Here is a 12,312-nt window from a genome sequence, read left to right as displayed (position 1 = left end):
CCCAGCTGCTTCTACCACCTATACCACAGCTCACAGCAATGCTGGATCCTTAACCCACTGAGCAGTATCCAGGATTGAACCTGAATCCTCATGAATACTATTTGAGTTTGTTATTACTGAGTTGCAATGGGAACGCCATCACTTATTATTCTCATAAGAAATCTTTACAGTTAATTTATCTAGTTCCAAGGTAGGGGGAAGCTGATTTTATGTTATTGGAGTCATGGAAAGTTTATAAATTAACTTAAATGTTGACACACTTAAAAATGGTGATGAGATTCTTTTTGTCAAAGAACATGATATGATTTTTTACTTGTCCTAAATCTCTTTTTTGTGGCTTTCAAGATCATGTGCTAGTTTTTTCACATTTAGATTTTGTAATTTTTAGTAAAGTTTATACTTACTAAAGGTACTATCTTTAAATGTGTTTAAAAACATATTCCGTAGAGTGCAGCATGGGCACTGGCATTCGTTCAGTTAGCAGATGTTTACTGAATGTCTCTTGTATCCCTGACAATGTGCTCATTGTTGAGATGAAGTGAGAAATTTATGATTTCTGATCTTATGCATCTCAGAATCTGGTAAGATCTCTAGCAATAAATAGGTAGTTTTTATTCATTGTGAAATGTGCTCTGATTGGAGTCATCACAGGGAGCAAAAAAAGGCACACACCCAGGGACTTAGGGAGGTGAGCTCGTGGAAAAGCAGCAGTACAGTGTTACTGACACGTGATAATACAAACAGCGTTCTTTGAAATTGTGGTACGTGATAGGTTCTGGCCCCCAGAAAGGTGATGATGATGAATGGTAGTGGTAGTGTTGGTAGAAGTGTTTCAAACGGAGATCGTTTCATAAGTGAAACCACAAGCAGTTGACCAAATAAAGGAGGCTACCCTTCCAGACAGAGCAGCTTCAGTGTAAAATTTTCATAGTCTCAAATTTTGACTAGTGCCCTAAAAAAGAATGAAAAGAAGTTTTAAAAAAGTATTTTTAAAAAAATTTTACTTGTTTTGTGGTATATTTCAGTTGGGATACCTTTTTTCTTTTACTTTTTTTTTTTTTTTGGCCTTTTTGCCATTTTCTTGGGCCACTCCTGCGGCCTATGGAGGTTCCCAGGTTAGGGGTCTAATTGGAGCTGTAGCCACCAGCCTAGGCCAGAGCCACAGCAATGCGGGATCCAAGCCATGTCTGCGACCTACACCACAGCTCATGGCAACGCCAGATCCTTAACCCACTGAGCAAGGCCAGGGATTGAACCCACAACCTCATGGTTCCTAGTCAGATTCGTTAACCACTGAGCCATGACGGGAACTCCTCTCATTTTTTTTTTTTACTATAATTTGGTTCCATAGTTTTAATACTAGGTTGATCCATTTCCAATAAAAACTAGTTGAATTTGGTGAAAACTTCTAAACTCCAGTAGGAAAAAATTGATTTTAGCTCTGTATCATTAAATGTGTTTTTGACTGTGATACTCCTTATTACAATTGTAATTTATTTCTTTTTATTTTTGTTTTTAACATAATCTTTTTTTTTCTTGCAGGATGATAATGTCAAATCCCTCCTTTGTAGCTTGATATATTGTAGAAGTTCAGTTACTGCTGAGCAGGTTTTGAATGCTGAATGTTTCTTGCTACCAAAGGGGAAATCAGCTCCGAACACAGAAAAAGATACTGAATACACCCAAAAGAAAGAGGAAGAATTAAAGGTGGAGAACTTGGATAAAAATAAGTAAAAGATGAGAAATGGTGAAACCAACTTTGACTGATAGATTAGTATTCTTTTGTTGTTGCGGATATTCCTTTTAAAAACTTGTTTAGTTTGGTTAAATAAACAGAAAAAAGTCTGGAAGTGTTCTGGAGCTAGTTGGGTTATGTCTTTGGCATTCCAGTTGTGAAAAATAAAAGATGTTTGGCTATGCAAAAAATTGTATACATTGAAATTTCATTTAACTGTAGTTGTTAAGGAAGGATTTTCTGTCTATAGTTACTTTTTGAAATTGCATAATGATACTTGTAAGAGAAAAGATTCTTAGATTGAAAAAAATCCTATACAGATTTTCAGTGTGTAGGCCAGCTCATGATGAAGGGTAACACCTTTGTTTAACAGATGATAGTTGGCATCTGCTTTGTACCCAGTTCTGGGACTATAAAGATAAATTAAGCATGGTTCTTACAAAGCATATAAATCTGTTGAGAAAGTTGGAAATCTAACCAGATCTTCATAATATTAGATACATAATGATAGCTCTGGACAGAGCTTTTATGTGATGACACAGGAGGAGTACTCATCGTATGAAGGGGGTGTTGGGAAGAGCTTTCTGGAGGAGGTGAATACCCTAGTTAACTCTTAAAGAATGAGGTAGTACAGACGAAGGAGGGTCAAGGTCTCTTAATTGGCCAAAAAAGCATGACGTGAGCACCAAAGGGAGAAGCATTTGCTTGTGTTTGATAGTTTAAATACGAGGCAGGGAATAGTCATATAGGTAGAAGAGGGCTTTGTATGAAGTAATAAAGTGCCCATACCTTATAATTTTATAGGAGATCTGGAGTCATTGAAGAATTTTGAACAGCTTTAGATCTCTCAAAGTCCATCTTATACCTATTACCAGGATAAGTGGTAGGGAGACTGGTCAGAAGAATATTGTAATAAATTAGGTAAGCAATGATGAAAAGAAGGTCTAGGGAAGGAGAAATAGTGATAAAGATATGGGTCGAATTAATGAAATAGGCAGACGTGTTAGATCTGGTGATTGAAGCATATGTAGACTAAAATGGTATGGTAGAATCTCCAGATGCCTATTCAAAATTTAGTCCTCTGGAGTTCCCATTATGGCTTAGCGGTAACGAACCTGACTAGTATCCATGAGGACTTGGCTTTGATCCCTGGCCTTGCTCAGTCGGTGAAGGATCTGGTTTTGCTGTGAGCTGTGATGTAGGTCGCACACATGGCTTGGGTCTAGCTTTGCTGCGGCTGTGGTATAGGCTGTTGGCTGCAGCTCTGATTCGACCCCAGCCTGGAAACTTCCATATGCTGCACCTGCGGCCCGAAAGAGAAAAAAATTTTTTTTAGTTTTCCTTAGTAGTAGATAACCGTTACATTTAAGGTGGCAGTACACTTGGCTAAAAGACTACACTTACCATTTTCTCTATTAGTTGAAGCCTTTTGACTGAATTTTTGTGAATAAGGCTCTTTAAAAGGAGCTGATTTGGCTTGGAGACATGTCTTTTCACCCTTAACTCCTTCCCTATTGCCTAGAAGCTAACGTAGTGGTTAGAATTTCAGCAGTCTCCTTGGATCATGAGGTGACTTTGATGCTGAAACTCATGAACTAGGATGATGGAGCAGTGAGTTAGAAGAAGCTGACCCTAACAACTCCAGAGCCTTTTTCCTAGTCTCAAGATACCAAGTTATTTGAGAGAATAAACCCTTACATCAAAGTGTAGTCCCTATATAAGCAGGCTCAGCACCACCTAGAGGTTTATTAGAAATGCAGATTCTTACTTCCACTCCAGACTTACTACATGAGAATCTCAGGGGGTGGAACCTGGCAATCTGTGTTTTAGCAAACACTTTAAGTTGTTACACTTGGTACAGAAACAAAATGTGTGTCATGACAAAGGAGAGGAAGGGAAAAGGTCAATAATAAGACTGATGAATAGTTGTTTGACTCATTTTGGAGGTGCAGTAGGATTCTGCTAATTTGGAAGTGGAAAAAGGTATTCCAAACAAAGGAAATTTAAGGAAGCTCAAAGGGCAAAAATTTGGCTGGGGCATAGGCCATTCATGGCATAGCTGAGAAACACTTTAGCAAAGTATTTTGGGGACAGATCATAGAGGGTCATGAATTGCTCTAAAAGAAATGGGTCTCTATTGTAAATTTATGAGCAGCTGAATCACACAGTCATGTTCATTTTAGAATAAAAATCGCTAACCTTAGAGGGTGATTTGGGAAATAATGGAAGTAAGGAAAAAGTCAAGGATGGCTTATTTCTACTAAAGTAATGGATGCAAAGGAAACATTGTGTTTTAGATCAAAATGTTGAAGAGAAGAAAGTTAAAGGTATAAACGTTCTCAAAAGAAATTTATGGGGAGCCTCTGGTTCATTTTATAGTATCAGTGATAAAGTCATTTCAGTGTATATTTAAATGTCAATATTTGTTAAATTCATTTTTAGCATTTCTATTTTAACTTAGCAAATGACATGCTTCATCAGTCATTTCTTAGTTGTTAGTATAACCATATTTTCTGCCGTTAAAACTACATGTGGAAGCAGTTCTGGAATAGTGGAGTCATAAGGACCTCTGAAAATCGCCTCCATAAAAGCAACAGGAAAAAAGCAAAAAATTTTCAAAATCAGCTTTTTCAGAACTCTGGTCATTAACCAAGGGCCTGCAACAATTTGAAGAGCAGTTGTTCAAGAAAAACAACTGAATCCTGGTAAGAATTGTAAGCTTTGTAGTATTTTACCTTGCCTATTGTCCTTTCCTGTTATAAGCTCTGCAGTAGCCTTACAAACCAACACCCTCGCAATTATTTTGAAAAACCAGTGGTCTAACAACCAGTGGAATTTGCAAAATGTTTCAAGCACCTCAGAAAGCCCTATTGCCAGAGAATTGTCACTATTTGGCCTGTCTGGAAGCTCCCTGGAAAAGCCTCGTTGGAATTGTCTTTAAGTAATCTAACTCGGAGCTTGCTCAGTGGAAGCTTTTTGTCCCCGTGGGGCATTTGTTGAAAAAAGTCATGATAGTTGTTTAACAACACACCTGCCTGAGGTGGCAATACCTGTTGGAGAATACAGTTTAATAGGAAAATCTGGGAGTGTTGTTCATAGGGTGCATTGGTAAACTCAAATTTCTGTAAGGTCATGCACATACTCAGGGCTGTGGGTATGCCCAGGAAAGACATGCAAGGCCCTAATCTTTCATCTTTGGCTGATCTTGAGGTTCTGGAAACAGGTTCTGCCTTGTGAAGGGTAAGGCAGGGTTATAAACTGCCAATGTTGTGGCAGCCTTGCAGCAGAGGTTGGGAGACTTGTTGGTTCCAGGCATTTAAGGAAACATTTGTCCAATTATTAGCTGACCACTAAGCTAAGCTGCACATGAAAAGAATATAAACGTCACAGAATTGGAACAGGAAAGTCCATCAGTAACAACTACAGGAACAAAATTCTGGGTTGAGGGAGGGAAATCCGGTTTTCAGAGTTGAAAATTATGATGTTTAAAAATGTCCAGCTTTGAACCACAACAAAAAAGTGAGACACTTAACAAGTGTGGTTTATTTGCTAAAAAAAAAAAAAAACAGTCAATAAAAACTGCCCCAGAGGAAGCCTAGATGTTGGGCTTTAGTATACAAAGACTTTATGGCATCTATTAAAATGTTCAAAGAACTAAAGGACACCATTTATGAAGAATTATAGAACAATAAGAGAATAATGTTTCAGCAAATAGAGAATGCCAATGAATTGTAGAAATTATTATTTTTTCTTTTTTAGGGCCACGCCCATGACATATAGAGTTTTCCAGGCTCTATTCAGGGGCTGAGTCAGAACTGCAGCTGCTGGCCTACGCCACAGCCATAGTAATGCAGGATGCCAGATGCATCTGTGACCTACACCACAGCTCATGGCAATGCCAGATCCTTAACCCACTGAGTGAGGCCAGGGATCAAACGTGCATCCTCATGGATACTAGCCAGGTTCATTACCACTGAGCCAGATGGGAACATTTTTTTTTTTTAGGAATTATAAGAAAGAACCAAATAAAAATTAAGTAGCTGAAAAGTACAATAACTAGAATAAAAAATTCATGAGAGGGACTCAACAGCATATGTGGATTGGAAAAAGAAAAGCTCAGTGAACCTAAAGGTAGGTCAATTTAGGTCATCCAGACTGAGGAACAGAAAGAAAGAATGAAGAAAACTGAAGAGACTAAGAAGCTTGTGGGACATCTTCAAATGTATGAACAGCACAATGAGAATTGTAGAAGGAGAGGAGAAAAATGGGCAGTAAGAATATTGTATAAGTAATGGCTGAAATTTTTCCAAAGTTGATGAAACATGAATCTGCATAATCAAGAAGCTCAGCATATTCCAAGTAGGATAAACTCAAAGAGACCCACAACTAGACACATCATAATCCAACTATTGAAAGCTAAAGCCAAGGACGGAATCTTGAAAATAGCAAGAGAGAAATGACTTAACTGATTACAAGGCATCTTCAGTAAGAGCAACATCTGATTTTTATCAGAAATAATGGGGGGTAGAATTCAGCTGGATGACATATTTAAAGTAATGAATGAAAAAAAAAAAAAAAAAGCCTTGTCAGCTAAGAATTGTATACCTAGCAAGAATGAAGGAGATATTAAGACTTTGACTTATGATGTTAAGCCATTAGTAGATAAACAGAGACAGAGAATTTGTTACTAGAACATCTGCCCTACAAAAACAAAAAAGGGGTCTTTCAGACTGAAATGAAATTACACTAGACAGTAACTTCAATCCACACAAAAAATAGAGAGTACTGCTAAAGAAAACTACATTGGTAAATATAAAAGTATCAATGTGTTTTTGTGTGTAACTTCTGATTTAAAAGAAAACTACACAAAACACTAATTATGAAACTATATTAATGGGCTTATAACGTGGAAAAATGTCATTTTTCTGACAACAGGCCAAAGGAGAGGGGAGCAAATGGAGGCATATTGGGGCAAAATTTTTGTTTGTTATTGAAATTGTGTTAAGCCAAATTAGATTGTTTTAAGTTAAGATTTTAAAATTGTAAATACCAGCCCAACCATTAAAAAATTAGCAATACTTAGATGGGACAACACTAGAAAAGTCTAACACTAAAGAAGGCAGTAATGGAGATATGCAGAAAGAAGATGTAAGACACACAGAAAACAGCAAAATTCATGATGAAAATCATACTATAGTAGATTAAATATAAGTGTTTTAACTTTCTGGTCAAAAAATATAAATTGGAAAAATACATTTATTTTTTTTTTTTCCTTTTTTAGGGCTGCACCTGTGACATATAGAAATTCCCAGGCTATGGGTCGAATTGCAGCTGCAGTGGCTGGCCTATGCCACAGCCACAGCAATGTAGAATCCAAGCTGCATTTTCAGCCTACACCACAGCTCATGGTAACATTGGATCCTTAACCCCTTGAGCGAGGCCAGGTATTGAACCTGCATCCTCATGAATGCTAGTTGGATTCGTGACTGCTGAGCCACAATGGGAACTCCTGGAAAAATATATTAAAAATATCAATTATATACTGATTATAAGAGATGTCATTTGCTGTCATTATCACAGATCAGCATGAAGTAGTTAGTGCCTTTCCATTCACACTGACCAAACTGACATCCAGATTGGGGACAGTTGCTGGGAATTCTGTTACCTGGAATATGGAATTTTCTTAGCAGTAAAAGGGATCAGTTGGAAAATGCTAAAATGGAGCATATGAATCCATCTTGATACCTTCTTTTGTTACATAAGAGCTGGGAATCATACGCCCGAAGCACTCTTCCCAACCTTGAACCAACTGTGATAGATGGGTTCATATAGGGAAGTATCAGTCACTCTTTTACCCGGAGGTGCTTAGGATCTGAAAGGAGGACACTGCAGAGAATTATGTCTGAGGTTACTACTCTGTGGGGTCAGAGATTACCTTGGATCAGAGCGCATCCAAAGCTGGAAGAACAGATTTTGGCTTTCTGAAGCTTTGGAGGAAGCATCTCTCTTAATGGAGTGGCACTTGATAGAATCTGACAGGAAGACTAAATTAGAGTTCTCTGTATATTCAGCCCTTAGGATCTCCACCACTGTAGCATAGCCTTACAACTCTATTTGTACCATTCATTTCATAGAGCACTCATGGTGCTCTGCCAACAGTGAACCTGTGACATGCAGTATCATTTGCTTGGTGTAGATGCCCTTCTTATGCTGCCTGTCAGTGCGTCCATTACTGCTTTCTTCTGGTTTGAATGGGCCTTGAGTGGGGACATAATTGAATCCGACAACAACTTTGTATCTTAGAATATATTTGCCCATGACAATTGTTGTCCTCGTTGTTTCTGCGGACAAAACCTACCGTGAGCAGCTCTATCAGGCATCACTACCGCATGCTTTGAGTGTGATCCTTGACTTGGGAAGTACATAGTCTGCTACCTGCTATGCAGAGGAGGGAGTGCCCCCAAGGATGTGGATGTATAAATGGCACCCCTGAAGTCATGGCACTCTCTGTTCAGTGTTTATTTTTAAAATTAATTTATGTTTTTTATTTTTTGCTTTTTAGGGCCGCACCCATGGCATATGGAAGTTCCTAGGCTCTGGGTCGACTCAGAGCTGCAGCTGCTGGCCCACACCACAGCCAGAGCAACGCAGGAGCTGAGCCAAGTCTGCAACCTACACTACAGCTCACAGCAATGCAGATCCCCGACCCACTGAGGGAGGCCAGGGATCAAACCTGCATCCTCATGGATACCAATTGGATTCATTTCTGCTGCGCCACAATGGGAACTCCTTCTGTTCAGCTTTTAGATTGGTTTCCAAATGGTTTCAAGGTGGACATCAACAATCAGCCACCCTTGGTGATGCCAGGAGGGGACTTGGACAAAAGTACAGAAGGTTATCTGCATACTGAGCAACAGCACAGCAATTGTGGAGGACTTAACCCTCCCGAGCCACAGGTTAGACCTCATGTGTATCCAAAGGGCATCTCTACATTGGTATGGCAGAGGAGACGTGGGAGTTCTCAGAGGCCAGGGAGGGTCTGGCAGCCTTAGGAAGGACTATACGTAAGTGGTGTAAAGTTCCTGATGAAAATATGATTGGTTAAAAAAAAAAAAAGGAAAATTAAAGTGTCATGCTTTCTTTTTAAGACATTATGCACTTAGTAGGTGCAGTTTTCATGATTAGAAGAGAAAATAAATCAGGCAAGACTCTTCAGTTCCACACTAGATCAGATAGCCCAGTATTAACAATGAGCATGTATTTCCTTGTCTGTTAGTGAAATTTAGCACTACTATCTGTGAACCTTCTCAGGTTTGCAGTCCTTTGAAATTCTAGACCGTGGATTGTGTGTGTGTGTGTGTGTGTGTGTGTGTGTGTGTGTGTGAGAGAGAGAGAGAGAGAGAGAGAGAGAGAGGAAGAGAGAAATAAACCTGGCTTTATTCTTTACTTTTTAAACCAAGAGATGGTGAAGTCCTGTAAAAACTTTACAGTTTTCCTTTCCTATACATGAGAACTTTACATATGCACTCTTAATGTCATTTTTCCCTTATATTTTTTGTACATAGATTAAATAATTAGAATTTTTTAAAAAGACAATTTAGTTTCAGAGGTACAAATAGTTTGAGAGAGATGGAAAAGAAAATCCATGCAAGTAGTATTCAAAAGAACTGTGGTGCCTACACTAATATTAGGCAGAATAGGCTTTGACAAAAATTATCACTGAAGATAATCTTTATAATAAAAAAGTAAATCCATCAGGAAAATATATATATATATGCATCTAACAACAGAGTCCCAAGTACGTAAAGCAAAACCTGATAGAATTCAAGGACAAAACATGATTTAATAGCAATTGGAGATTTTATTACCTCAGGTATAATAATGTGTAGAACAACTAGGCAGAAGATAAGCAAATAAAAGACATGAACAATGCTATAAATTTAGGCCATCTGTGGGACACTGTACCCCAAAAGATCAGAATACACATAAGTGAAGTGATAGAACAAACCTGAAAATGTTTAAATATTTAAGTCGTATGTTTTCTAACACAGTGGAATGAAATTAGAAATCAGTAACTGGAGAATTTGGAAAATTCACAAATATATGAAAATTAAAAAACACACTCCTAAAGAGCTGATGCACCAAAGAATAAAAGAGTGTAAATTAGAAAATACTTTGAGGTGAACGAAAATGGAAATGTAGCATACCAAAACTTACAGGATGCAGCTAAAGCAGTGCTTAGAGGAAAATTTATAATTGTAAATGCTTATATTGAAAAGGGAGTAATATATCAATTATTAAGCTAACATAACCCAACCTTAATTTTTATCTAGTTGGGCAACTAAAAAGATGAGCCAGTTAAGCCCAAAACAAGCAGACCAAAGGAAATATCAAGATGAAAACATAAATAAGTGAAATAAAGAATAGAAAAACAACAGAGAAGATCAGTGAGACCAAAAGTCAGTTATTTGAAAATATCAGTAAAATTGAGAAAAACTTCAGCTAGACAGACAAAAAAAGACTCCAGTTATTAAAATCAGTAATGAAAGAAAGGACTTCACTATAGACCTTACAAAATTAAAAGAGATCATAAGAGAATACTATGAACAACTGTATACAAACAAACTAGACAACCTAGATGAAATGGACAAACTCCTAGAAAGACACAAACCCTTGAAACTCACACAAGAAGTGGAAAGTCTGAGAGTTCCTGTCATGGCTCAGTGGTTTAGGAATCCAACTTGGAACCATGAGGTGATGGGTTCTATCCCTGGCCTCGCTCAGTGGGTTAAGGATCTGGTGTTGCCATGGGCTGTGGTGTAGATCGCAGATGTGGCTCAGATGCCGCGTTGTTGTGACTCTGGCATAGGCCGGTGGCTGTGGCTCCAATTCTACCCCTAGCCTGGGAACCTCCATATGCTGCAGGTGTGGCTCTAGAAAAGACAAAGACAAAAAAAAAAAAAAAAAAAAAAAAGTCTGAATAGACCTATAACATGGAGAAGAGCATAAGAAAAGCCCAAGCTAAAAGACTTCCTGGTGAATTCTACCAGACAGAGACATCACATACATAAAAAACTATAGGTAAATATCTCTTATGAATATAGGCACCAAATTCCTCAACATAATACTAGGAAACCCAGTCTAATATTTAAAAGATAGATTATACACTATGAACCACAGGGATTTATCTCGAGAAGACAAGGCTAGTTCAATATTTTGAAAATCAATCAATGTAGTATATTAATTGAAGGCAAAATTCCATGATTTTCTTAATAGATGAAAAAAAAAGCATTTGACAACATCCAATATCCTTTTATGATAAAAAAACACTTAAGCTAAAGTCACTTCCTCGACCTGATAAATAGTATTTACAAATAACTCAAAGCTAACATCATACTTAAGGTAAAAGACTGAATTGTTTCTCCTAAGATAAGGAGCAAGTCAAAGATTCCACTCTTGCCACTTCTCTTTAACATTGTACTATTGGTTTTAACCAGAGCGGTTAGACAAGAAAAAGAAATAAAAGGTGTCTAGACTGGAAAGGAAGGTGTAATACTTTTTCTGTTTTCAGATGACTTAATCTTGTTCACAGAAAATCTAAAGAAATCCATTTTAAAACTTTTAGAAGTAGTAAGTTCATCCTGTATCAGGTTTCAGGTACAGGTCATTACATAAAAATAAATTGCATTTCTATAGCCTATAAATTTTTATGACAATTTCATTGTCAGTAGCATCAAAAAAGAATAAAATAAGAATAAATTTAACAAAAGAAGTGTAAGAATAGTACAGTAAAACTGCAAAACATTGGTGAAAGAAAGTAAGGAAAATGAAATTCAAAGAAATATTAATGAATTGAAAGACCTAATATTGTTAAGAGGGGAATACTCCCTAATCATCCAGAAATTCAACATACTCTATCAAAATATCTGCTTCTGTTTTTCCAGAAATTAACAAGCTGATCCTAAAATTCATGTGGAAATGGATTGTACCCAGAATAGTCAAAACAATATTGTGAAATGAGAATAGGACTTACACTCCTAATTTCGAGACTTACTATAATCAAGACCATGGGTACTGGCCTAAGGATAGACATATTAATACATGGAATAAGATTGAGAGTTTCTAGTTTACTTTTATACTAGTTTACATATGTGTAAATAAACATTTACATATATTGTCAGTTGATTTTTGGCAAAGGTACCAGGACAATTTGATAAGGAAAGAAGTCTTTTCAACAAATGATGCTGGAGCAATTGGATAGTCACATGTAGAAGAATGAAGTTGTATCCCCATATCGCACCATATACAAAAATTAACTCCAAATAGCTCATGAACATAAATTTAAAGCTCATACTGTAGAACTCTTAGAAGGGAAAAACACATAAATCTCTGTGATCTTGGGTTAGTCCAAGTTTTCTTAGCATGATGCCAAAAGCACAAGAAAGAAGAAAAATTAGATATACTGGACTTTATTAAGTTACAAAATGTTGTGCTTCAAAGGACACTATCAAGAAAGTAAAAAGACAACCTACAATATAAAATATTTTCAAATCAAATAACTGCTAAAGAACTTATAG

General features: G+C 37.1%; 1 protein-coding gene and 1 pseudogene across 3 annotated transcripts in view; both read left to right on the top strand.

The window, feature by feature from the left end:
• The window catches only part of STK31 (serine/threonine kinase 31), a 69,629-nt gene extending 67,703 nt beyond the window's left edge, over positions 1 to 1,926 (top strand). For 2 of the 3 annotated variants that reach the window (XM_021078731.1, XM_021078729.1), the window contains one exon: positions 1,543 to 1,926. In XM_021078731.1, coding sequence (XP_020934390.1) covers positions 1,543 to 1,734 — 192 coding nt within the window. In that variant the 3' untranslated portion in view covers positions 1,735 to 1,926. The remainder of the gene's footprint in view (positions 1 to 1,542) is intronic. The other variant, XM_021078730.1, reaches the window with a different exon arrangement.
• The window catches only part of LOC110257528, a 35,322-nt pseudogene continuing 25,278 nt past the window's right edge, over positions 2,269 to 12,312 (top strand).

Source organism: Sus scrofa, chromosome 18 (genome assembly GCF_000003025.6).
Source record: "Sus scrofa isolate TJ Tabasco breed Duroc chromosome 18, Sscrofa11.1, whole genome shotgun sequence".
Taxonomy (NCBI): Eukaryota; Metazoa; Chordata; class Mammalia; order Artiodactyla; family Suidae; genus Sus; species Sus scrofa.
This window is presented reverse-complemented; position numbering and strand designations above follow the sequence as displayed.